Source organism: Setaria viridis, chromosome 1, assembly GCF_005286985.2.
Source record: "Setaria viridis chromosome 1, Setaria_viridis_v4.0, whole genome shotgun sequence".
Taxonomy (NCBI): Eukaryota; Viridiplantae; Streptophyta; class Magnoliopsida; order Poales; family Poaceae; genus Setaria; species Setaria viridis.
In genome coordinates this window covers 34491622-34518545 of record NC_048263.2, presented here as the reverse complement: position 1 = coordinate 34518545, position 26924 = coordinate 34491622, and the positions used below count along the sequence as shown (strand labels likewise).

The 26924-nt window shown below is 48.7% G+C and overlaps 3 protein-coding genes and 1 non-coding gene across 4 annotated transcripts; 2 read left to right on the top strand and 2 right to left on the bottom strand.

The window, feature by feature from the left end:
* Nucleotides 1-9121: 9121 nt before the first annotated feature.
* On the bottom strand, nucleotides 9122-13449 carry LOC117833672 (acetylornithine deacetylase). The gene is made up of 10 exons (XM_034713264.2): nucleotides 12772-13449; nucleotides 12053-12306; nucleotides 11872-11980; nucleotides 10899-11037; nucleotides 10751-10808; nucleotides 10282-10299; nucleotides 10069-10194; nucleotides 9812-9968; nucleotides 9698-9731; nucleotides 9122-9363 (listed from the first exon to the last, which is right to left on the bottom strand). The coding sequence occupies exons 1-10, from the start codon at nucleotides 13108-13110 to the stop codon at nucleotides 9254-9256; spliced, it is 1344 nt and encodes a 447-aa protein (XP_034569155.1). The 5' UTR covers nucleotides 13111-13449; the 3' UTR covers nucleotides 9122-9253.
* Nucleotides 13450-17252: 3803 nt separating this feature from the next.
* LOC140223125 (uncharacterized mitochondrial protein AtMg00810-like) lies at nucleotides 17253-20256 on the top strand. The gene has a single exon (XM_072294620.1). The coding sequence runs from the start codon at nucleotides 18122-18124 to the stop codon at nucleotides 19229-19231; it is 1110 nt and encodes a 369-aa protein (XP_072150721.1). The 5' UTR covers nucleotides 17253-18121; the 3' UTR covers nucleotides 19232-20256.
* Nucleotides 19272-20885, top strand: LOC117833681 (uncharacterized). The gene is made up of 3 exons (XR_011897361.1): nucleotides 19272-19278; nucleotides 19424-19512; nucleotides 20259-20885. It is a non-coding gene; the product is annotated as an uncharacterized protein (transcript).
* Nucleotides 20886-21769: 884 nt separating this feature from the next.
* On the bottom strand, nucleotides 21770-26683 carry LOC117833656 (AP-2 complex subunit mu). Its single transcript, XM_034713242.2, has 13 exons — nucleotides 26365-26683; nucleotides 25338-25515; nucleotides 24416-24506; nucleotides 24238-24332; nucleotides 24023-24112; nucleotides 23828-23876; nucleotides 23605-23743; nucleotides 23355-23471; nucleotides 23161-23251; nucleotides 22947-23089; nucleotides 22708-22822; nucleotides 22342-22386; nucleotides 21770-22267 (listed from the first exon to the last, which is right to left on the bottom strand). The coding sequence occupies exons 1-13, from the start codon at nucleotides 26445-26447 to the stop codon at nucleotides 22187-22189; spliced, it is 1317 nt and encodes a 438-aa protein (XP_034569133.1). The 5' UTR covers nucleotides 26448-26683; the 3' UTR covers nucleotides 21770-22186.
* Nucleotides 26684-26924: the final 241 nt, after the last annotated feature.

Genomic DNA, 26924 nt, shown 5'->3' with positions numbered 1-26924 from the left:
AAATCATGAACTAATTAGGCTTAATAGATTCGTCTCGCGAATTAGACTCCATTTATGCAATTAGTTTTGTAATTAGTCTATGTTTAATACTCCTAATTAGCATCAAGCATCCAATGTGACAGGTGCTAAACTTTAACAGGGGGTATCCAAACGGGACCTAAGACTTAACAGGGTAACAAGCGGTCCATCAAAAGTAAGATAGATTTGTCCATTATACAGATTTATGCTTCTAGTATATCACCTGATTGGTATATAGTAATAGTTTACCATGGTCCATGGTATATATATATATATGAGTTGCCACACCTAACCACAGTCACAATATTCTCTCTTTTTTTTGAAAGTAGCCAGGAGCACCTGCGCAAACAGCGCGCTCATACGCAGATGGGCTGCCGAGAAGTCTTAGACGTGCCACTGAGCTTTTGCCCGATCCCTGTGCGACGCTCGCAGCGCTCATCCCAGCCAGGGATCGAACGCGGGTGGGTTGGCTGACCACTGAGCTACTCGCTCATTCGCAGCCACAATATTCTCTCGCCACAACTTTTCTCTCTGAGACCTCGTTTGGCAGGGCTCCGGGAGCGGCTCCTCGAGCGGCTTCTCCTGAAGCCCTGCCAAAGGGCGCGCACCCAGCGAAACGGCTCCAGCTTCAGCGGCGGAGCCCCGCGAATCCCGCTCTCTGGAGCCCTTTCGAGAAGGTGGAGCAAAAAAAACGGCTCCCGCGGCTCCTCCTCGGCTGTTTCCCACCTTTTCCCTCGGGGGGGGGGGGGGGCGGCAGCAGGCAGGCCGGGAGGCGGCGACGGGGATGGCGGTGGAGCCCGGGGGCGGCAGCGAGCCAAGGCGGCACGGCGACGGGGGACCCGAGGGTCGGACGGCGACCCGAGACAGCGTGGTGACGGAGATGGCGGTAGAGCCTGGGGGTGGCGGCGAGCCGAGGTAGGCGACGGGGAGCTGGGCGGCGGGGCATGCGCGGTAGGCAGAGAAGGGCGACGGAAGCGCAGAGGAGATGGGGAAAATGAGAACAAGGCACATGGAGGTAGATGGAGAACGCGGAGAAAAAAAAGGAGAAGGAAAACAAAGAAAAACGAAGAGGTGAAGGAAAAATAGAAAAAAAGGAAAGGAGAGGTGAGTCCCTTTTCATTTATTTTTTTTAATTCAAATAGACTTAAATTATAAACTAATATTAAACATTCAATTCATCTATAAAAAATATATATCCAAAGGCATATAGGACATTTGATCTCTTATATCCATTCCTAAAAATACAGGAGGAGCCGTTTTGCCAAACACTTTCCAAAACGGCTCCATCTACACTAGAGAAGCCGCTTCACCAGAAGAGTCAGAGCTGAAACCGTTTTGAAAGTAGTCGGAGCCCTGCCAAACTGGCCTCGAATGTGTGGCGAGCTTTCTTGGCGCCACGAGCCCCGCGGCGCGCCGCAGCTGCTGAAATATGCTGAAACGAACGCATGCAGATGACGCTGCGCAGTGGACCGCTCCAGCCCGAGACAAGATAACTCTTTTTTATCGATTTCTTTTGTGGATTGGTCTGCTACCGTCAGAGGAGCATGGCGGAGCCTCTTGCAGCTCGCAAGTTGCAAATCTCTGTCTGTAGCTCCTCCAGCGGTGAAGAAATATGCTGTATTTTTTTCTTTTTTATTTGTTAGCACTGTTAGATTAATTTGGTAGCCATGTTCATTATACGTTTACAATAAAATATGGACAATACGGAGGTAGCCATTCTTGAATGCAAAATAGTTTAGCATTTCTTCTTATCTAAACTAAAAAATTATAGATATAAAAATCCATTATCTTATTGTAATTGGGAGTTCTCACTTGACAATATTTTTACTAAAACATGTACATGTCACCATATTGAGTTACATATTGAAACTAAATGATTTTGAGATGTTTTTACCAATATATGGCTAGCAACCAAATAGATGCCACAATATTTTTGCCAAACATTTGTGGCAGCAATTCAAACAACATCCACTCTAATTTTGCCACAATTTAGTTACCAACCAAGTACTCCATTTTTCGTTGGAAATGAAGGGGCGTCATTTCTAAACGTATCACTACGAGTGACGGAGATAACAATGGTAAGTTAGGTGATGGCAATCTTTCTTTCTTTTTTCTTTTTTTTTTTGCGAGGAAGGTGATTGCGATCTAGTGTGAATTGTGGGTGGAGGAGGTTGTCATGCGTTGCTCGTGAAGAAAGAAGAAAAAAGTGTATGCAAAGGCTGAGTGATAGACTCATAGTATAGAGTGTGGTTCATCCATGAGATCTTTTGGTCCAATAATCAAACTTGATATCTCTTTGTTTCACCTTCATTTTAGTGCCAAAGCACAAACAACTATTCATCACAATAAAACTAACATCGCTAGCATGATACGTCGTCCATTTCTATCACTAGTACGTTTCTTAGGCGCTAATATAAAGGGAGTGCTGGATATCAAATAGTTATGCACAATGAACAAGTAAAATGTTTTGGAACACGTGCACTGAAAAAAGGCTAAAACTTTTAACGATATAAATCTCTGTATACAAGTACTTGGACCAGACCTAAAAGATGTGCACGGTCAAATATGTTAGCGTAGAAATCGGTGGTTCTGAGACTACTAGGATCCTAACTTGTCGTGAAGCTATTGTATCCGCGTAGACAGGCGCAGAGAAATACTCATGCCTCGTTTGAAACTTGAACCTCTCAACTCCTGTAAACATCTTGGAGAGAATTCCGAATGGGCCTGCGCTACAATACGGGGTATTGTTGTGGAACGTTCTTTCTCAGAACGAATACCACCTCGCAGTAGAAAGCTTGGTGAGACTGAGAGCTGCCCCAAAAAGGCGACTGCGTATGGCACGCTCGCAGTCTTTCGCGGCGTACACTCTCGTCTGGTGGGTCTGCGCCGAGCGAGATTTGTACCCATCGCTGCCATGCTGCGACGCGGCTTTCGAGGAGATCGATCGTTTTGCTCGGTCACCACATGGACTGCCCTGCGCCCTGACAACTTGGAGTCTTGGACCATGGCGACGGTGGTCCAAGGAGAACAGCCCGAATGGAGCCAGAACATACACTACCAGTAGAAAGAAACCTAACCTAGACTGGGGACGACCCTGAATTTGGAATGGCCTACAGTCCGCAGGGTCCGCCCCACAGCAGCAGCTCGCTAGCACGGGTATTCCTACATGTTTCACCATGCATGGTTACTTGTAGCGGCTGATGCTTCCTCCCAGAACCGGCCATTTCTAAGCTGCTTGCAGGCTTGCAGCAACGTAGATGTAGCTACATGGATCCGACTGTTTACTAGTGCTCCTATATGCGTCGACGACGTACGTACATGCACCTAGCCATGGATGTCCGGAACGTGGCCGTCGTCGATCGCTGCTGCGGGCCTCCCGGCCGTCACTGTGGCACGCAACAGGGCGACGGCTCCCGGCCGACACGTTCACGGGGTTCTGGTTTCCCGGCCGCCGTGCAGACATGTGTACGTGATGGACCTGTTGCCCTCTGCGAGCTCACGCGCCGCAGGGCCGCCCCAGGCAGAGGCACGGCGGCATGTGCCGGCTGCGCGCCGTGCCGGCCGCTTCTGGAGGGACGCGGGGGCGCGCGCGCTCGCTGCTGCGGCCTGCGGCAAGCTGACGCGCGCGGCCGGCCGGGCGGGGCGGGGCGAGGAGGGCTCACCACCGGGGCATCGGGGGGATAGCGAGCTGCGCGACGAGGCGCGGAATCAATGCGCTTTGGTGCGACGCGGGTGGCCACTTGCGCGGCGCGTGGGGGAGCGAGGCCGACCGCCGGCCGCCGGCTAGCGCGGGAGAGACGCCGGCTGCGGCCATGCCGGGCCTGCGGCGGCGGTTAATGCCGCTTGGTGCCATACTGCCATGCGGGGCCGCCTGCCTCCGTGTTGCCGCTGGGCGCTGGCCGGCGCCGGCCCGCGGTTTGACCGGAACGCGCCAACCGTTGCCAGTGGACGGACGTGGAGGGGATCGCCACGGCGTCCTCTGCACTCATGCCCTTTCTTTCCATACGCTATCCTTCCGTTTTTTGGCTGCTCCGACTCCGATCCGATCCTCCCTGCTGCTACGTGCCGTTAAGGTGACGTTGAAAGGAAAGCCGTTCAGAACCGAGACGTGGATGCTGTGCTACGCGTCACGTTTCGTTTAATTCCATGTCGGAAGCTGCGTCTTCCATGCTCCATGCCTCCATCACATGGTGGTCCAGTATCTAGGGTGACGGCAATGTCCTTATTTGTAGAAGACGGTTTGTATACACATGGAGGGAGAATGAGTGAAAGACGTACGCCGGTATATGATATGGGTCGATGGTGAAGGTTTAGAAGACGGTTCATCACTGCACGTCGATCTGGACGGCACTGGAAGATAATAGAATCGATCCTTGATGGCGCAAAGCATTGTTCTTCTGTCTTTGTAAAAGTTTCCCTAAGCACAATAATCTAATCGGGAGTGTCTAGATGCCTGTTGACAGATTTATGAGACAAAATCTGTCAGATTCTCAACCAATAGAAAGATGCCACATCATAAAGAAAAATATGAAAGATTTTTTAGACAAAATCTGCCGTATTCTCGACCAATAGAAAGTTGCCACATCACAAAGAAAAATATGACAGATTTATTAGACAAAATTTATCAGATTATAAACAATATAAAGTTGCCACATCAAAAAGAAACAATATAATAGGTAAAACAACAAGAAATTTATTAGATTATTTGAAATTATAGGGGGATGGAAAGGGATGAGAAGAAACAGCTCGTTCGGCTGGCTTCTTTGCAGCTGGCTGCTGCTGCTCGGCTCTCTGCCGCAGCAGCTGCAGCACGCAGCAGCTCTCTGCCGCAGCAGCCAGCCAGCCGAACGCAGCAGCCAAGCGAACGAGCTGTCCTTGAAGAGGGATCCAAACGTCATGAAGCATACCCATCGGGCATAAATCTGACAGATTTTTTTCAAGAAATCTGTCAACAGATAAATAGCATTTCTCTAATCTAATCTCGTTTTGGTCAAAAAAAAAATCTAATCTCGCAGTACATTCTCTTTGGTATTCGGTGAGTAGGCTTGGAGATGTTCCCCAAGTTTAGAGAAATGGTACCATCACGAGGAGGAAGAAAAAAAAAAGGGAAGATGTGCGTAATCCGATGGAAATCAACGAATAACATGTCACATTGCTTGATTTCAGTTGGTTGAACGAAACTCAATTCCATATTCTGCTAATTGTATCACGACTCTTATTTTTTCGAGGAACTCTACGGTAGGTGTTAGCGAAGATTGCCGTAAATAAAGGATAAGGTTTTACTCCTATTATTGTGAAGTGAGGGTTCGAGAGAAGAAGAGAGTATACACGGTTATGTGAGTACGTCACAAAATCTGTTCTTACGAAAATTTAGCAACTTTTGTTTAGCGCTTGGATGTGACTTGCAATAATGCATAGTTGAGTACATAACTCATACTGAGTTGGGAATAAAATTTATTTTAAAAAAAGATCCCTTCCATATTTTACCGAAAATGAAGTAGTACCTGGAGTGGCAATAAGCTAATACGGTAGGAAGTCATTAACTAAAAAACAACTAGGTGAAGGACCTCACACAAGCCAAGTGAGTGTGCCAAACGTGGGGGTTTAGTACTGGAGCTGTTCATGAAGTTACCTAAGTGAGGTGACACCCAGCATTGTTGCCAAATGCCTGCACAGGTCATACGCTCCCCATCAATAACATAGGAGCCACAGCACGATCCGATCGGACATCATTATTATAGCCTCTATGCAGGCAGTCAGGCACACTGTGAGCGGAAGCTAGCATTAAATTGCCAATAGTGTCCCTCCTGCAACGATAAACAAAGCGAGGGGGCACAATCATCGACACACACAGCGTCAACGTGAGGCAGAGCCACCCAACGTGCGCGCAGAATTAGCCACAAAAACGCATGAGATGATGCGAGATCCGCCGGCAAGCACACGCGGCTGTGGCGCCGCCCGCTGGTCGACGACGTCCATGGCCCCCGGCCGGGCCGCGCGCGCCATCCCCGATTCAAAACGTGTACGTAAACACGCGTATAATGCCCGTGGTAGCTCGCCATGCCACCCTCCGGTACCCGACGGATGGATTGGATCGGAGCGCCTCTTTGTCATGCCGGTTGGGTGGCCGCATCTGCAAGGACGATGCACGGAATGATGCTGTGGCCGACTCGGCAACAGCTCGCGCCGTACGCGGGGACGCCACTGCACACTGCCCGCGGTTGGACGGCGCCCTGCGACCATGCATATGCGTGCATGCGTGCGTGCGTGCGTGCGTGACTCGCCAGCGGAGACCCAAGATCCCGCGCTGGCAGGGCGACCGATACCATTGTGGCCGGCCGGCTTTGTGGTCGATCGCCATTGGCAGCTGTTGCTGCTGGCGAGCAAAAGCTGGCGCCGTCTCGCTCGCTCGCTGCGAGACCGGCGCGCGGCAGGCTCTGAGCTAGTCGTCGGTGCTGGACAAAACTAACAGGTGAGGCGAGCGAGCTCTGGATGATGATCAGTGCGTCGATCACATCATTTAGGTGCTACGTTCACCTACAGTACTGGTCTACTACGTTTACTGAGGCACCGGTGAACAATCCGAGGGCGATGCCGATGCAGTTGCGAGCTGCTGTGGCCAGGCCGCACCCGAGGCGGCGGTGTACGTGCATCAGTGCATGATGTGTTGGGAACTGGTCGATCGTTGGGCGAGGGCGCGTCCAAGCGAAGGAACAAAGCGTGACAGGTCACTGCGCGTCGGCACTGGCAGGACCAGCGCGGAACGGACCAGCTCATCTCATGCATGCGGCTGAGAGCTTGGGGACCGGCCGGCCGGCGACGGCGACAGAGAGCTGAGTGAGTCCAATGATGGGGCCGGCCAGGTCCGTCCATGAGTTGCGTTGCATTGCGCGCGCTCTAGTGTGCTGCGCACCCGGATTACCCGCCGGCCGCCGCGCGCCTGCTCTGGTCTCTTCTGCGCGCGTGGGGGCCGGCTTGGTACTGGTAGTCTGGTACAAAAGCTGTGGGCGTAGCATCCCAGTCGGTACGTGCCGATGCGTGCGCCTGCCTTCGTATGCGTGGTGGCCAGGACCATGGATCCGTCCAGCATCGGAATTGAAGGAGAGAGATTGGCACGGAACGCACTTATTGGTGTGCAGGCATGCAGCGCTCAAAGTCGCGGCCGTGGTCGAACGACATCCCTCCGAGAGGATAAAACCCCGAAGGCCTTTATTTGTATCACAAGCACCGAAGGTTGTTGGCTACGTATATACTCCCTCCGTCTTTAAAATATATGATGTTTAGAACAAACTGATTAACTTGTTGGAAATGTTATATATTTAAAGATGGAGGGAGTACATAGCTATTTTTCAAATCATATCTGATCCGACTGGTGACTGCTTGAGGAGCACAGTGGATATGATGGTAATCTAATTACTTGATGTCGAGTAGCATACAGAATCTTCTTCCTATGTGCACGGATTTTTATATCTATACATGGTGTATTTGAAAGTGGCTTATGCAAAGATCATGCATATATATAATACATGTCCATGGGACAGCTAATGCTATATTCTACAATACATCAGCATGAGCTCGCTTATCTTGCTCATGATGTTGTAATTCTACAATCCTTCTGAGTGGCAATTGTCATGTCGTCCAATGTAATGAGTTAGGTGGGGAGTAAGATTTTCTTTCCGTTGATCCTTAAAGAAACATATGGAGGGCATGTGCCCCTCTCCCGCCATGTCTCATTATCCTTTGCCTACGTTTGAAAAATAGATTCCATATGATTTTTATTTGTCTCGATGCAATAATGTTTGTTTCCCAATATATTATCCTTTCTAAATATTTTGGACTTGCTTATCCTGCTCATGTTATTTTAAGATTCCCCTACTTGTTAGGTGTGAGATGACTTTTCCTTTTCTACTGCAATCCGTGTTATATGATTTTCGATTTGAGAGTACGTATGCGAATATCAGTATCAGTAGCATGTGATGAAAAGATGCTCAAGAAAATCCAACAAACCTATTACAGATGTGTTTGCATGTGTGCAGTTACTTGGAAAATGAATTTGGTGTTTGTTCGGAGAGTTGTGAAGTTTATGTAGATCTATGTGAAGATTTCAAAAGTTGCAGAAGTCTGCAACTTTTCTTGCTTCGGGTGTTTTTTGAGGTTCCGCAACTTTACCCTGTAACGGCTAGGTTTTTGGGTGAGGAGTATTTATATTCAATAACCTTCCTTCAAAGTATTCATAGCTCCCTCTTCTATTTCGTCTTGAGCCATTTAGTGAGATTTGGTGAGTAATTTGAATAAGTATTCAAGGAAGAGCAAGTGAGAGTGCAAGTGAGCTCAATTTCTATCGCTTGAGCACATTGGTCTTCATCAAGCTGGTGGATTTCGTTGTCGCTCTTGGAGCTCAAGACTTTGAAACATCTAGTGTTGAGCGTCCAAATCTTGTAGTGCGCCCCGGAAATTTCGTATCATCTCAACATTTTTAGTAAGCAAACTCTATCTCAATCTTTGTACTCGCTAGGGTGAGAAAACTGTTTGAAAAAAAGACCAGGCTCTTTGAGAGCTCATTAATAGAGAGAAAAAAATCCTCAAGCCTCATGTATTGTTTGTTTACTTGATTTCACGTCTTTCTTGTTTGCAGGTCTTTTTTTTAGGGTTTTAACTCAGATCTAATTTGTGAGCAAGTTTGAGCTGCAAGTACTATATAGCTCAGAAACCATCAACGGGTGTTTCGTAATTTGCGTATTTAATATCCACGTTAAGTTACGTTTGGCCAATTTCATATTTCCCCTTCTGTACGGAAACTCTAAAGATTTCTACGGCCCCGTGCCACCTTTTTTTTTAAATATATATTGGGTGCCAGTATAACCCCAAGGGGTTGAAGCAATCAAGCAACAACACATCATGCGCGGGAAGTTCAAGCAACCAATTGACATGAAATGCAAACACAAACGTCTTCTTCAATGTAACACGGGTCCTTAGCTCGGATTTTTTGGTTAGAAAGTCACTTAGGCGCCCCGTAGAGTTACAGCATAACTGGTGTTACCGTGTTAGGCCCACAAAAACTCTTCGGTAAAAACGGGACTGGTCTCCACGCGAAACAGACGAGTTTGAGCGCCAAACAATCTCAATCTTATTATTAGATGTCCCTGTCACAGACTATTGAAAAGAGTTCTAAAAAGACCACTGAGCAACACGAGTAATTTCAATTGAAGGCACTCTTCTATCCCTGCAAGACGGGTCAGGCCTCTTCTTCCAGCTGTGAAATGATGCTCACAAATACCTGAAAGCCCTGGGTCATGTCTGAAAACAAGCAGTACTCGTTCTTCGCGTGGTATGTCTTCAGTAAACCTGCAGGAAAATAGTAGCGATATAAGATGGACATGTACATTTACATTTGGTGCAGGTGACACTAGAGGAAATATTCACTACTACTCCGTCCGTTCCAAATTGCAGGTCGTTTTGGCTTACCTATGTTCATATATATTATTATGCAACTATATCTAGATATATAATAATATCTATGAATCTAGAAAAGCCAAAATGATCTACAATTTGGAACGGAGGAAGTAGTAATCACAGTTTAATATATATGCTGTCAACTATGTGAATACAAGAGATTGATTGGTTCATTGGCGACATGACCAAAAAAAGTCCAAGACAATATTTTTGCTCAAGTACTCACCGTATCCAGCTGTTTGAACATCAAATCCTTCGTCCTGTAAAAGTTTCAAAACAACTTTAGTTCATGGAGATACGGCTCAGAAAGTAAGTCTGCACATTAAGCTCCTCGCCAGACCTGTAATTCCCTAATCAAAGGTAGACTACCGGTGATGGAATATGGCTCCACGTGGCCAACTATTTCCTCGGTTGCTTTGCACAATGCTTTAAAGCCTCGAGACTCCAGATTGCAGGCCACCCCATTCATCACATCTCCATCAAAAGTGATTTCAAGCCTATGAAAACAAAGCACCGGTAACATTAATTGTCCCTCCCACCTTGGAGGGTTACAGCTAAAGGATGCTCAATAACAGACTAAAAATGTCAAAAGTTCACCTTCCCCGCAGATTTTCATCAGGAAGAACATATTTGGATGCGGGACCACGAGTATCAAGCACTGTCTCAAGTCTCTCATTTATGTCCTCCACATATCCCTTCAACTTCTCCACGACATGAGAAGTGCTGTATGAAAATGGCAACTATCAATTCAACAGACCATTTGCAGCACAAGAAGAATAAGCAGGAGCAGAGCAATAGGAATGTGCTTACCTATAGAAAGGAGTCAACCTGTAATACACAGACAAAATAAATGCAAGGTCAGGAAGGATTCCAAATTAGATGCTTCATCAATAATATAATGAAAGAGACAGCCGAAAGGAGGGTTGGGGGGGTGGGGGGTGGGGGGGGGGGGGGGGGGGGGGGGGGGGGGGGGGGGGGGGGGGACTTTCTTGAACGTGGAAGGAACAATGATTTCCAAAATCTTTCTGCCCAACAGACATTTTCATATGGAGATTTTCGAGTGGTGCCGTTCTTTTTCATCAGATAGGATTTCAACTGTTCACTAGTAGGCAAAGGCAGCCACAACCTTAAAACTAGAAGGAATTTCATTAGGGCTCTGTACGGGATCGTGCCCCACAGGTCCCACACTAGAATATAAAGCCTACATCAAGCAAAACCTCAATTTGTCCATCTGATTTTGACTGCAGACCAAAGGATGAAAATGGGCCAAGAAGTTTACCTTATATCTCCTGAAATTGTACATTCTCCAGGAATTTGATTGAGGCCTCCACCAGGATCTTGAAAGCATCAAGCAGTACACAATTGTTACTCATATATTTTACTAACAAACATGAATAAATTACTAAAAAGGGGCAAATTGGCCTTACAGCTCCATTTGGTTGGCTTCATTGTAGATGGAGTAGCAAACTTATAGACTTTCTCTTTCTCATGTGGAGGGAAGTCAGTATAAAACCGTTTTTGGATTTCTTTTAGTGCTTCCATGTTCATCTCCATTGAATTTATGGCCTGGAGCGAAAGCAATAAATAAACACAAGGTCAACATACTTCAAAAGAAATAATGTTGCTGTCTCCAAAAAATTAAATAATTTAAAAATAAAGCTGATGACAGATATTTTACAGTTGCCAAGAGTAAACAAAATGTGCTGAAAATTCTTACAAAGAAAAAGGTTCTTAGGTAAGGTAAGGATGAACAGGCACGTGCAGATATATAGCTACAGTTGCTACAAAGCTGCAGCCTAATTTTATCTATACAATTACTAATAATCAGTGATACTAAAGGCACCCAGATCTAATTCAAGGTCAAGAAATAGAATGTTCATTTAGGTGATTCTAGATTAGAACGGTGTAGGTCAATCAGATATAGATATGATAGTTCTGTAACAGGTAAAACTACAGCTGATGACAGATATTTTACAGCTGCCAAGAGTAAACAAAATGTGCTGAAAATTCTTACAAAGAAAAAGGTTCTTAGGTAAGGTAAGGATGAACAGGCACATGCAGATATATAGCTACAGTTGCTACAAAGCTGCAGTCTAATTTTATCTATACAATTACTAATAATTAGTGATACTAAAGGCACCCAGATCTAATTCAAGGTCAAGAAATAGAATGTTCATGTAGGTGATTCTAGATTAGAACGGTGTAGGTCAATCAGATATAGATATGATAGTTCTGTAACAGGTAAAACTACATTGCCAATAGCTCCAAAATTGCACAATGGTCAAAAGTACATTTTCAAATTAGCTAAGCAACTCCAATGGTCCAGGTTATCCTGCAAGGGGCAAGGGCCATAAAACACGTGACCGAACTGAAGCAATCTGACAAGTTTGAATCAAATACCTTATGTGCAAGGCCACTGTGGAACAGCTTCCCTGTTGCCTTGAGATGCCATGGAATCATTCCACCGGTGCCAATGCATGGCTGCTTATCAGCTGTATCTATCCAGAACCTTTGTAACACCAAATAATCAGCACATAATTCCCAGAAACAACACATCAGTTTTTGATGGGGCACTACTTACAAGGGTCCGGTCTTGAGCTTATCCAGCAACCCATCCTTCACGAGGCCATCAACACCAATGCCAGTGACAGATGAGTTTTCCTCATTGGCAATGAACACGGCAATGACAGAATGCTTCAAGGGTGGCTTGACCTCACCAAGCCGCCGCATTAGCTGAGCCACTAGCGCAACATGGCCGAGACAGTCAGTTGTCCCACGTCCCCGAAGCTTGTCCTTGTCCTCGCTATCAAAGGTTAGTGAGAAAGGATCGAAGTCCTGCAGAAATTTGGATGACCAAAGTTATAAAATCAAGAATCAACTATGATGGCTGATGGAGATCCTGTTATTGAAACACTTCACTATTCATTTTACATAAGGAAAGCACACCGGTATAAAAAAACTAACAGAATAAACACTTTCCCAACAGAATCCCAGTAGTTCACTTATTGCAATGCCTGTGCAATTTTTATATCAGTAGACCTAATCACATGTATCAGTATGCAGAATTTAGCACCGGCGTCATTGATTCATTACTTTTTTTAAGCAGGCCATCGATTCATTATTCAAAAGTCAAAACGATGTATTTGTACTGGCATTTACAACTGAAGAACTACCAGATCAAGCAAAGACGAATCTGCTCAGCTGTAAGACACACTGGAAACTACCAACTAATCGACAGGAGTTGCAAAATCAGATGAATCTAGATAACCAGGCAGAAGGGGTTCACGCAACGCAACTTACCCACTCGCTGGGGTTTGCCGGGACGACGTCCATATGCATGCCAACGAAGGAGACGACGCGGCCGGGGACGGTGCCTGGGTACTCGACGATGACGTTGCTCCTGCCCTCGGCGTAGCTGACCTTCCGCACGACGAGCGGGCCGCCCCCAGTCTCGGTGGACACCGGGCGGAGCGCGTCGACGACGTGCTGCGCCACGAGGTCCTCCTGAGGCATGTGGGCCGGCGGGTCGTTCTGCAGGCGCGCGGACTCGCCGATGAGCTTGGAGAGGAGGGCGACGAAGCCGTCGCGGTCGAGGCCGCCCACGGCGTCCTTCAGCAGCGCCGGCGACGGCGATGCCATCTCAGACGGACGGGGATGCGGGTGCTCCGACGGCGGCGCCGGCGTGGGCTAGTGGAGCTGGAGGAAAATTTTGGTGCGTTCTGCGTTGGGCCGTGGGCACTAGAAAAGCTATGCCACCGCTTCGTCGTTAAAAACACTGGAGATGCGTGCCACTTCCGAACTCCGCCGGCGTTTCCAGATCACAAGTCACAGCTTTTCCTCCACTAAAAACTTTACCATAAGTTTGTTTGTTCTTACCGAATTTTGGTCTTTTATTTGGCTATCGTTTCCCCCCGCTTCGTCTATATTCTTGTTCTTATCGGAGAAAGAATCATGCCAAGACTCCGGTAGCACACCAAATACTCCTACAAATCATGTCAGACTCCGGTAACACACCAAAAACTCCTATAAATTTTTTTGACGGGACACATATAAAAACCAGGTCGGGGTTTTCCCCCGGTTGCAAAACTACAAATCGCCTCAGATTGTGGGCGCGGGCAACTGTTGATATAGCTTGGAAGGAGGAGAAGATGGAGCTGAAGCCGGAGCTTTTGCGAATTCAACGTCGCCTTCTTTGACATGGACAAAGAGACATGGACAAAGAGTGTGAGTACATTCGTGATCACATCTGTTCATTTATCTTCATTTTTTTTAGCTATTTGTCCTTGTTCATCGCACATGTGTCGACGGATGTACCTGTATAGAAACCATGTTCTTGTTCTGATTCCTGTCACTGGCCTTGATTGCCGAGACTGACAGGAGTTATCCGATTAGCGTATTTGGTACTGTTGGTGTAGTGTGTGTATTATGGCTCAATAGGCCCATGTAAGACATCTATATAGCTACCCTCTAGGGTTAGCTCAATAATCAATCTACTATCTTCCAATATGGTATCAGTTAGGGTTACCTGGTGACCTGGCCGGCCGTCGCCGCCGCCGCCGCCGCCGGCCGGCGCCATGGCCGGCGACTCCTTCCCCCCTCCCCTCTCCTCCTTCCCCTCTCTTCTTCCCTCGTGGGCGCAGGCGGCGCCGACCGGCCTCCTGCGGCCGCGGCTCTGGCCGTCGGGGCGGGCCCTGCCGCCGCCGCCGCCGCCGGGGCGGCGGACGGCGCGGATCCCGCAGCCGCCGCCGCCACCGTCGCCGCCGCCGCTGCGGCTCGCCGCGCGGGCGAGCGTGCGGGCGGGGATCCCGCCGAGGCGGATCCCGCCGCCGCCGCTGCCGCGGCTCGCCGCGCGGGCGGTGGGGGGCGTGCCGGCGGGGACGCCGCCGTCGCCGCCGCCGCCGCCGCTGCCGCCGCCGTCCTCTACCCGACGCCTCCTGCCCCTATTTTTCAACCGGGGGTGGGGCGGGCTGCTGCCCCTGTTTTTACAGGGGTGGCAGCTGCTCCAGTAGGCGCCGGGGGGGCGGGGCACGCTCGCCTACCTTTCCCCGCCCCGCCTCCTCTACCACCTCCGGATGGGAACCTCGCGACAGCCCTCGTCGCTGCCCGGGCTGCCGCTGCCGAGGGACAGGCGCGCCTGCGCGCCGCAGCCCTGACCTGGGAGCGGGAGCGGGATGCGGCCGACGTCTTGGCCCGTCAGATCGCCGAGGCAGAGCAGCTCCTCACGATGTCCCACGACAGCACGGCCACCTCCTCCGGCTCCGGTGCACCCCGTCCGCCTGTGGTGGCCTGGACCGATCCGGCCGATCCACTTGTCGCACAGCTCCACTACCAGGCCGGGGGTGTCCAGAACATCAAGAGCTTGGTCCCCGTCGTCCTCGACCCTGAGTCGCCCTCCTACGCCCGCTGGCGGGACATGGTCCTGCTCATTCTCCGCCGTTACGCCCTCGACGACCATGTCCTCACCGACACCTTCCCTGCGGCCCGGACAGCTGCGTGGGTTCGCCTCGACAGCATCGTCCTGTCGTGGATCCTGGGGACCATCTCCCTCGACCTCCACGATCTCGTCCGCGGCACCCCCGACACCACCGCCCGCCGGGCCTGGCTGGCGCTCGAGGGCCAGTTCCTGGGCAACGCCGAAGCCCGGGCCCTTCGTCTCGATGCGAGCTTCCGCACCTTCGTCCAGGGCGACCTCTCTGTTGGTGAGTTCTGCCGGAAGATGAAGACCATGGCGGACTCCCTCGGGGATCTTGGCTGGGCCGTGGAGGACCGGATCTTGGTTCTCAACGTTCTTCGCGGCCTCAGCGACCGCTACGCCCACCTCCGCACCTGGATCACCCGGCAGCGACCCTTCCCCACCTTCCTCCAGGTCCGGGATGATCTTGTCATGGAGGAGCTTACTCAGGGCATCCAGCCTGGGTCCCTTCCTACGCCGGGGTCCGCGTCTTCCTCGACCGCGCTTGCTGTGACTCCACCGCCACGACCCTCCGCTTCGCCACCGTCGTCCCTTCTTGGTCCTCCTCCTGGGCCGAGCGGGGGTGGGGGGGGCCGTGGCGGCCGCCGTTGCCGTGGTGGGGGACGTGGTGGGGGGCGCGGTGGGGGCACACCGGCGGGCACACCGACGCCTCCACGGGGTTCTCCCTGGCCGTCCTTCACCCACCCATGGTCAGGGCGCATCTCTATGTGGCCCTTCCAGGCCACCGGAGGCGAGCCTCGTCCACCGGCCGCCATGCTCGCTGGCGCTGTCCCAGCTGCTCAGTTTGCGTCGCCGTGGGCTCCTCCTCAGTTTGCGTCGCCGTGGGCTCCTCCTCCTAGGGCCTCGCCTGGGCCTGTCGGATGGGACCCGACTGCCTTGGCACGCTCCTTCGGCACCATGGCCTTGACACCTCCAGTCGGTCAGGACTGGATCGCAGACTCGGGTGCCACCTTCCATACTACACCCGACCCTGGTATACTCTCTTCCGTTCACCCTCCTTCTTCCTCCCACCCTTCGTCCATCATGGTCGCAAATGGTTCTTGTCTTCCTGTCACCTCCGTGGGTACTGCTCACACTCCCGGTTCTTTTCGGGTTTCTGATGTTCTTGTTGCTCCCTCCATGGTTCACAACCTTCTTTCTATTCGCCGTTTTACCACTGATAATTCCTGTTCTGTTGAATTTGACTCTTCTGGTCTTACTGTGAAGGATGTGGCTACCCGGCGACCTCTTCTCCGCTGTGACAGCACCGGGCCCCTTTACTCCCTCCGATTTCCTGCGTCCACTTCTTCCGCTTCGCCCTCCGCTTCTTCAGCCGCTTTTGCAGCCACAGCTTCTTCCACTACATGGCACCGGCGTCTCGGTCATCCTGGTCGTGCTGTCCTGACACAGCTTAGTCGTAGTTCCGATATACCATGTACTCGGGCTCATGATGAGCACCTGTGTCCGGCGTGCCAACTGGGCCGTCATGTTCGCCTTCCTTTCCCTACCTCTTCTTCACATGCGACCCATGTTTTCGACCTTGTACATTGCGATCTATGGACATCTCCTGTTCTGAGCATTTCTGGCTACAAGTACTATCTTATTGTGGTTGATGATTTCTCTCATTATTCTTGGACTTTTCCCTTGCGTGCCAAGTCTAACACTTTCCCCACACTTCTCCACTTCTTCGCTTGGGTGTCCACTCAGTTCGGTCTCACCATCAAGGCCGTCCAATGTGACAATGGCCGCGAGTTTGATAACACCACCTCCCGTGCCTTCTTCCTCTCTCACGGCGTGCACCTACGCATGTCATGTCCATATACCTCCTCCTAGAACGGTAAGGCTGAACGCATGATTCGTACCACGAACGACACCATGCGCTCTCTTCTGTTCCAGTCTTCTCTCCCTGCCCCCTTTTGGGCTGAGAGTCTTCACACCTCCACCTATCTCCTTAACCGCCTACCTTCTGTTGCCTGCCCCGCTCCCACTCCACACCACGCTCTCTTCGGTACCTCCCCCCGTTACGATCACCTTCGGGTCTTCGGGTGTGCGTGTTATCCTAACACCGCAGCCACCGCTCCTCATAAGCTGGCTCCCCGTTCGACTCAGTGTGTCTTCCTCGGGTACTCCCCGGATCACAAGGGGTACCGTTGCTTTGACCTCTCATCTCGGCGGGTCCTCATCTCTCGCCACGTGGTGTTTGACGAGTCCGTCTTTCCTTACTCCACCACCTCCCCACCTCCTTCCACCTCCGACCCTGATCTCTCCTCCCTGTTTCCCACTGACCCGGTGGACCCGCCACCGCTACCGTTCTGTCCTGCAGGTACTGCTCCGCCGTGGTTCTCCTCGGGCTCGACGTCCACCGGTGCTGTCCCTGACCCTGCGCTCCGCACGGGTCCGACGGTGCCGGCCTCTGGTGCTGCTTCTTCCCCTTCGCCCTGCGCGGGACCGGTGGCACCGCCTGCAGCACCTGCTGTCCGGTTTGCGCAGCCCGTACGCGTCTACCAGCGCCGGGCGCGGCCGGCTCCCCTGGACCTGCAGCCGGCCCCGCCACCGCCGTCGCCGCCTCAGTCATCGCCGGTGGACTCTTCTCCGCCGGCGACGCCTACACCACCACCACCTCCACCGGCCCCGACTGCCCGTGTCGCGCCGACGGTGTACCATCCGCCTCTCCTACACCGACACCCGCATCACGTTCACCCTATGGTGACGCGACTTGCGGCTGGTACCCTGCGGCCCCGGGCTCTTTCAGCGATGCCCGGTGCGCCGCAGGTTTCTCCTGTACCCTCCTCCGTCCGCGGTGCCCTGTCGGATCCTCACTGGCGCCGCGCGATGGAAGAGGAGTACGCGGCGCTCCTCGCCAACCAGACTTGGGATCTGGTGCCCCGTCCGCCTGGCTCCAACGTCGTCACCGGCAAGTGGATCTGGACTCACAAGCGGCGGGCTGATGGTACCCTTGAGCGGTACAAGGCTCGCTAGGTTCTCCGGGGTTTCACTCAGCGCCCTGGTGTCGACTACGACGAGACGTTCAGTCCGGTGGTCAAGCCAGCTACTGTCCGGACTGTTCTCTCACTGGCTCTCTCCCGCTCCTGGCCCGTGCATCAGCTCGACGTCAAGAACGCCTTCTTGCATGGCACTCTGACTGAGACTGTTTACTGCAGCCAGCCAGCGGGGTTTGTTGACTCTTCTCGGCCTGATATGGTCTGCCGGCTCAACAAGTCACTTTATGGCCTCAAGCAGGCCCCTCGAGCTTGGTATTCGAGGTTTGCTGCCTACCTCCTGACGCTGGGCTTTGTGGAGGCCAAGTCCGATACTTCGCTGTTCATTTATCACCATGGAGCTGTGACTGCTTATCTACTGCTCTATGTTGATGACATTGTCCTCACTGCCTCCAGTCCGTCCCTCCTACGGCGGATCATCACCTCGCTTCAGCAGGAGTTCGCTATGAAGGATCTGGGTGTGCTCCATCATTTTCTTGGGGTCACGGTTGAGCCTCGTCAGGCCGGCCTCTTTCTTCACCAGCGGCAGTATACTCTTGATATCCTGGAGCGAGCTGGGATGACTGACTGCAAGCCCTGCTCCACTCCAGTTGATACTCAGGCCAAGTTGTCAGAGGCCGCCGGCACTCCTGTGACCGATGCTACTGCGTACCGGAGTCTAGCTGAGGCCCTTCAGTACCTCACCTTCACCAGGCCAGATATCACTTATGCAGTTCAGCAGATTTGCCTTCACATGCATGATCCCCGGGAGCCCCATCTCACTGCTCTGAAGCGCTTACTCCGTTACCTCCGGGGCACTGTGGACTACGGCCTCCTTCTTCACCGGTCTCCCTCCACTGAGCTTGTTGTCTACACCGACGCTGACTGGGCCGGGTGTCCGGACACTCGGCGCTCTACCTCCGGCTACGCCGTCTTTTTGGGCGGCAACCTGGTGTCCTGGTCGTCCAAGCGTCAGCCGGTGGTCTCCCGCTCCAGTGCCGAGGCGGAGTACCGCGCTGTCGCTAACGGCGTGGCCGAGGCATCCTGGCTTCGGCAGCTCCTTGTCGAGCTCCACACTCCTTCTTCCCGGAGCACTCTTGTCTACTGCGACAACGTCAGTGCGGTGTACCTCTCCACCAACCCTGTTCAGCACCAGCGGACCAAGCATGTGGAGATTGATCTTCACTTCGTCCGGGATCGGGTCGCCATCGGCGATGTTCGGGTCCTCCACGTCCCGACCACCTCTCAGTTTGCTGACATCTTCACCAAGGGCCTCCCGTCACCCGCCTTCACCGAGTTTCGCTCCAGCCTCAACATCACCTGTGGCTAGTTGCGTCTGTGGGGGGGCTTGTGTGTGTGCCTTTCTTTTCATGTCCAGTCTGCAACTCCGCTGCGTCGGTAGTTCAGACTGCGGGGGAGTGTTGGTGTAGTGTGTGTATTATGGCCCAATAGGCCCATGTAAGACATCTATATAGCTACCCTCTAGGGTTAGCCCAATAATCAATCTACTATCTTCCAATAGGTACTGTGTTGGCAAGGGACGAGTACGACTACATATGTGTCTATTTGTTCAGGCGTGGCAGGGATGAGCCCCAAGTCATAACCTCCAAGGTCTGTACCCAATTTCATTCATCAGTGTGCCTATTTTTCTTTTTCGCCAATTATGCATGCGGTTAAACAAAGGCATGACCAAAGACTCTGTTACATCCATTGTCAGAAACCATCTAAATATGCAATATTTGGTGCATGCACCATTGAAAGAGACCTACCACCGAAAGAATCAATCCATCCCAAAGATTCTGTTACGTACATTAAGCTTCCATAATCATTCGCTCGTTGGCTCGTGAAAACAATATTTAGTCAGAATCTGATTCATGCACATGACGTAATCTCTCATTTCGTGATTGGAACAATCCTGTACAGTGAGAGTAGCAATCAGTCTAGTTCGCTTGCAATATCTGAATAAAGTGATCGGATGGAAGCTGATAGTTAGCGGTGGATTCGGCCTCCAAACTTAGGGGGACTTTTCTTCCTCCTTTTTCCTTCTTCTTCCTCTCCATTTTTTTCTTCCTGATCTTCCTTCTTCATCCTTCCGCCTCCTTAAAAATGGAGGGGAGCTCAAGAAGGGTATCCATTGTTTGTGGGGAGGTAGGGGGCTTAAGCTCCCAGCACCCCCCGGATCAGCCCCTGCCGACGGTGGTAAATTTATACATTTATCAAGTACTGGATCTTTTTAAGTAACTTAACCGAACCTACCCAAATTTCTCTTGGTATCGTCTGAATTATAATTGACTCATCAAGCTTGATTTCTTTTTGTCATGCGTTTTACATTACATTTTGCCTAAATCCCTGCACAGGATGATGCACTGACTTTGATGGGCCTGTATCGAGCACTTGCTGTAAGTGATAGCATGTATTTTGAGTTCCATTTGAAAATCAAGGGTGATGGTGACCTCGATGAAGATTTCAGCAAAGGTTATCTAGAACACAGTGGCATCCGTCATTTGCAGCAACCCACTACTCAGTTTCTGTATAACTGTTTGAGTACTGTGGAATTGGTGTATACGCCTGTTCCATCTGCCGTGGAAGCATCTTTCACAGTCAGTATCTTGAAGGGGCCATCTGATTTCATTAGCAAAGTAACTGCTTGGACTTCTGGAAATGAAGAAAACAAGATCGTTCTGTACAACAAGGAAGTGGCTGGCTATGGAGGTGATGGAACTGTTCGTGGTTTAGTAGCTGTCCCAGTGGATGAAGAACTGGTACTCCGTGTCTGTGTTTTTTAGCACTGTGAACATGAACGGGATAAATGTTTTCAGCTTGTTCTAGGGCATGAAATTGATGAATGTCTTGTCGGGCAAGAGCCTTATGAGCTTTAGGTGAAGATTTTTTGGAGGGGAGTTATGAACCGTCGAGGTCCCAGTTCATGGGGACGTCCCAATATGTGGTGGCGTCTTGGGACCGATGATTTGTTACTTTTATAGGTTGTAAGTTGTAACCTATTTCATCAGAAAGCTAAAATGCTGTTGTTTTCACTTGATCTTTAGGACTTATTTAATTTAATGTACTGGCAACGTCCAAATTTAATGGGAACTTCGTGATTACTTTGTTCGCAATTCGGCACTTTTGATGCTACTAAAATTTTAAGATTTTAATATTTTGGCTGCAGTACTTCCTCTTGAGAGCAGATCGGGTGCACCCGGCCCTTGGTGTGCTCCCCTGCACCCGGCCAGGTGCATCCGTCGGATGCACAATGCTCCAGATGCATGTACTGTGGGATGCATGTTTTACATTTTAGCCCCTGTTTTTTTCACGAATCCAACCCGCCGTGCAAAATTCTCGTGCATCTGGAGCGTTGATGGTGCATCCAGGGTGCACGGGAGATCCCAAGGGCCGGGTGCACCCGATCTTCTCTCACTTACTCTTTCATGCTTACAATTTTTTGTTTTTGAGCCACTCATGACCAGTACGGCAGTCATCATCATTCACAAATATTTCTGAAGATATTTAGGGGGTGTTTACTTCCACCTTGCAACTTTTAGCTGCTAAACTGCCAAACACCCTTGCTAAAACTTGCTAAAATTGAGTTGCTAAAGTTTAGCACTTTAGCAAGTTTTTGGTTGCTAAAACTTGCTAAAAGATGGGCTGGACAACATATACCCCTCATTTATTGCTTGTCTTCCCCCTCCTGCGCACCTTTAATAAGGGTAGATAGGTCCTTTTACAGCTCATTAAATATCTTTTAGCAAGAGTATCCAAACAGCTTTGCTAAAGTTTAGCAACTTTTAGCAACTAAAACTTAGCAAGGTGGAAGAAAACAGGCCCTTAGATAGGTAGGGATTAGGGACACAATGTGGCCTGTAGCATCTTCACATCAAAACACTGCTAATCTGCAATTATACCAAATCTTATGCTTCAAATGTTTGTACACTGTTATGCCAGGTGAATCCACTCATCCATTTAAGGCGAAAAACAATACAAACTGACAACTGGTGTATATTGATCAACAAGGAATGCTACCGCCAAATATACAAACAAAAATACTTTCTACCAAACAAACAAGACACGAGGGGGGCGAATAGATATCCCAGACTACAATGAATAGAAGAACATGAAGGAAAATTGCCTGGTCTGCCCTGCCCTGCCCCCTCTGCTGAAGTACAAGGTTTTCAGATAGTTCTGTCACAATATCCGTGCTTTATAATCATGCATGACGCCGTACAGAGAGACCTCTGTGGATCCTCGAAATAACTGTTCAAAGGAGCTTGAAAGATTTAATCTGTCGCTAACACCTTATCTCGTATGATCCTGCTCTCGTGATGTAGCGAACCCACTCAACGGTGTTGTAACCACTCTTCTCCCAGACCTGGAAAATGTATCACGTGAGGGTTTTCATCTCCAGATGTTGCAAGGTTTCATATCAACACTTATTGCACATACCTTAAGGAACCGAACACGAAGACCAGAAGCAGTGAACATTGGAACCTACAGGAACCAGACATCAGATAGAGCATGGAGGACAGTGTTGAGAAAATAGCCAAACAACATAGCCATATAATCAGTTGGGTTAGCATATTCTATCGGAGTGACCTAGCATGGGCAGGCAATGCCTCTAATAAACAAGTTCCAATACCAAAAGCTACATTTCAATTTCTTGTGTAGGACCAAGCTCAGTTCATAAACGAACAATATATATTTGAGCCCTCTGCAACTTTTCATTTTCAGTTCCAAATTGTAGAATGATAAAATGAAGTACAGATCAACAAGGAAATAAGTGTGTTCTTCAAAAGGATGTGAGGGTGTTACCTGGAATTCCATCTGAATCGGTGGTCTGTTCCATGATTTCTTCTCACCCATTGTAGATATCAACTCAACTTCTGCACTCATAGTTGCCTCAGTCTGTCCAGGGAATTTCCTGATCCTGTAGTTTTAGAAATGTGTTATCAGTTCAAGTACACTTATCACTTGCAATATGGTTGAGTAGAAAAAAATTCTGAAAAAAGCTAACTGCAGATGAATGCTAGACAAAGGTAACCGGTACATACTTCCACACCAGTGAATCGATCGAAGCATTGTATTTTGCTTTGCCTGACGTTGTTTGGAAACTAGTCTTCGCTGTCTGCTTTGGAACAGGTACTTTGACAACAACACCTAGTGCAAACATCTTGGCACCGAAAACACTCTTGACCTATGTCATTAAGGTTCATGTCAGTAAAATTGATCATGACCACACCACCAATCAAAATATGCCTCACTTACTTTCACATTAATCTCCATCCGCGTTCGGCCCAATTCCTTGATTGTCGGAAGAACACGGAATGGAAGGTTGACACCCTCCGTGATTCGGTACCTGTAACAAAATTTATCCATCAAAAGCCAGCCAAAGTGCAGATAATAAAATCTGCTTCTAGCAGGGAAGGAATTAAAAGCATAAAAGAAATTGAGAAGATTACTTCATCAATTCAAATTCACCATCTGGTGGCACAAAGCTGACTGTCTTTTCCGAGTTAAATCTTGTTAAGTTAACACACTGGTGGAATGTGACATCATCAAGTTCAATGGTCTTCCCACTGTAGAGAAAGAGAAGACAAATGATCAGTAAAAATGTAGCAAAAATAACAGGTACACATGCTATTAACAATAGTAATCAGCAAAACAGTCCACAGCTTTCTTTACTATTTTTATAATAACCAAGAAACTGACCTCTTTGTAGGCCTGGACTTCAGTTGGGCTTCCTTTTCAAGCCCAATCTTGTCATTTAGTCCCAGCTTCAGATCAGGCATTCCAGAAAGGAAGCACTTCATCAGAATTTTTCCTGTCACATCACATCGCAGAACACTCCCTGCAGGAATGGCACATATACATGCATCAGTTAATACAACAGGGAAGACAATTGAGCAGCTCAAAGGATGGGTCTGTAAAGTACCTTTCGAAGACATAAGAAGGTTTACACTCTCAACTATGTCCAAGAAAACCTGAGAAAAAGAAGTAATATTACTCCACCACTAATGAACTAAAGGAGGTAGAGATCAGAATAAAATAAGATAACATGGGGCCATTTTTTCAAAAAGGAAAATTAGTGCATAAGATCCTAAAAGTTTTATAAATAAAGTTCAAGCACCTCATTCTTCTTGTACATAAGACCCTCTCTTCTCCAACCAACAGCACCGGTTACTTGAAGGGTCGCATTTGGAACAGGCTTGTCCGAGGCCTGTCAGTGCAGAAATTCAAGAGAAATAGTACTCAGATGGTTTCATAGCAGAACAAACAATCAGCATAAAGCTTTTGGTGACTTTTTAGCCCAGTATATCAAATTTCAGATCCACATTTTCTGACCTTGGAGGAAAATGGTGACCGGACGCCTTCTTGAGTTATATACAACTTCAAGATTTCAGGTGACAGATTTTGGGGATAACCAAAATCCATAATCTCTGCACAGTATCAAAGACTATATAAAGACACAGAAATATCCATCATAGCAGCGAGCGAAGTAAAATTCAAGATGCTGCCTTACCATCAAGAAGTTCGTATATTAAAACAAAGTTATTCCTGATGGCATCTTCATCAAATGCTCCACCAAAGTAGGACTTGAAGAGAGCCACTGCCTGATAGTTTCAAATAATATTCAGTTTAAATAATAATATTCCACCAAAGTGCGAATGGTTCAGAAAACTATAGGATGATGTCAAGATCTCTGAATTTAATTAAGAAGAGCTAAACTCCCATTTCTCTATCAGGCTAACCTTTTCAGATAAAGAAGAGTTGGGGTTTAATTTCAAAAGGAAATAATACAGCAGGCTAGGCTTCCATTATTCCTATCACACTATTTTTCAATATCAATGAAAATGGAACCACTACAAGTAGCCATTGAAAACATCTTCTCATTCCTAATCACAAACAAGCTTATAACTTTTCAACTTTGGCATTTAGTTATTGCTAACTAAAGAATTACCTCACCCTTAGCAAATAACAAATTTTAATTGCAATGTAAAACCACCTTCGTGATATAACATAACACAAGGATGCCTATTACACAACTCCTAAAAACTGAACAGTTCATTAAGTGACCAATTGGTACCACTTCGGTAACTATATGTCTGTGGACTCAATTATCTAATCTCACAAGTCTTGATGTATCCTTGTACCCTATATTTTCTCTTTACTCATATCTGACACATAGTCTGGCTTCTGTAATGGTTTACACGACCAAGTCATGGATTCTCAAAAAAAAAAAGAGACCAAGTCATCTCTTTTTTACTCTCATCAAGTTAATTTGCAACATTGTGGGAGAACAGGGTGATCATCTGTACTGCTAAATTCATCAGTACTAACAGTTTGCGATGTATATCTAAATCTTTTAAATCATCAAGGTTGTACAGTGACTTTGTGGGTTATGCAAATTTTGTTGTAGAAGTTTCTCAAAAGGAATTGCATACCTCAACAACAAACTTGAAAGCGCAAGCAACATTAGCATTGCTGCTAACCACAATCACAATATAAACATTACTGATCCTCATGTAAAGGAAGGAACAGCCTCCTATTTGCCGAACAGGGCATGTACCAAGTTCTTTTGTTTGCATAATATGCATCCTGAACGCATCAACCATATTTCCCCTGCATAACAGTACATGAATACAGTGGGATTTAGTCACTAAATGTGAGTTGAACTGGTAAGTAAAACATGGAATTTAAAATGAATGGAGCCAAATGTATCCTCAGGAGTTGATCCTTGCTGAATAAATTTTGAATGATAAATGCAACAAGGGAATAGATAACAGCACGATTGAGGTGATATCCTTAGTAATTTACATATTTCAATGTCTCCCAGAAAATAATGTGTATGTTATTGAACATATGCCTTATAGTGGAAATGATATAACAGTTTTCCGAATTGAACATGTAAAATAGGGTCCAAATGTCCAATGATAAAGTTTCACTGCAAATGTTCACCTAACAACAAAATAATGATCGAGTGAACTGCACAGTGATCAACTTTGTGGAGCAATCGCTAGTCTGAAATGATAAAATTTAGTAGCCTAGTACATAGTCACGTCTCTTTTAAGACAAAGAGGTGAACTGCTCCAGAAGTCTAGGTAATTACTTATAACAAATTCTCTGACTCAGTGATTAGTCTCTATGCTCCACTTCAGAAAGGAAGTACCTCCACAATCGCTTCGCTAGCCAGAAAACTCAATATCTTTTCCAAATTCCAACTACTCAATATAACAGCAGCCATGGCACCGCCAGATTTTAGCGCCCGAAGTGTGAATCAGCTAGGCCTGCCTCCCATTTCAGCTCCCCCGAGCTAAACCCTCATCACTCTCCAAGCAAAATGGATAGAATTCCACAATCCACCGAACTAGCACTCCCGCGATCTACGCAGCCGCAAGCTAGAAGGGAACGAATCGATCCCTCCTTGAGCCCCTAGATCTACAGCTCCAAGCCTACGAGGGCACAACGTACCCGACATCGTCGCGGTAGAGGCGGTTGATGAGGACGTCCCCGCGGAGGTTGAGGAAGTAGATGGCCGACGCCGCCACCGGCATCGTCGCCCGCCCACGCGCCCGCGGCCCGAGCGTCTGGCGCCGCCCTTATCTCTTCGCGGGTTCCACCGCGCGCCTCTGGGTACCACCCGAGCGCCGGTGATCCGCGAGGTGCCGGGGTCCGGGGCTCACCGGACGGTGAGGAGGGCGCGGGTTTTGGTTAGATCTCGCGGCAGCACGAGCACCAAGTCGTCTTCCCGTCCGGGAGCTTTCGGTGTGTTCTTTTTTTCAGAATAGACCTTTCTGGATGGCGTATTTGCTTGGTCGCTTTTGGAACTTCGGTGGGTGACCTGGAATTGGGCCCACGAAGCTTCAACTTTCAATTCAGCTACCGCTGAGGTCAGCACTGGATTTTTCCCAAAAAAATGAAAAATTCGCAACTCGCAACAGCAAAGTAGCATAAAAAAGAAAAAAAGAGCACTAAAACCCTCCAAAAAAGAGCTTTAGGTCAAATTTCAGAAACTGTGGAATTGCTTAGTA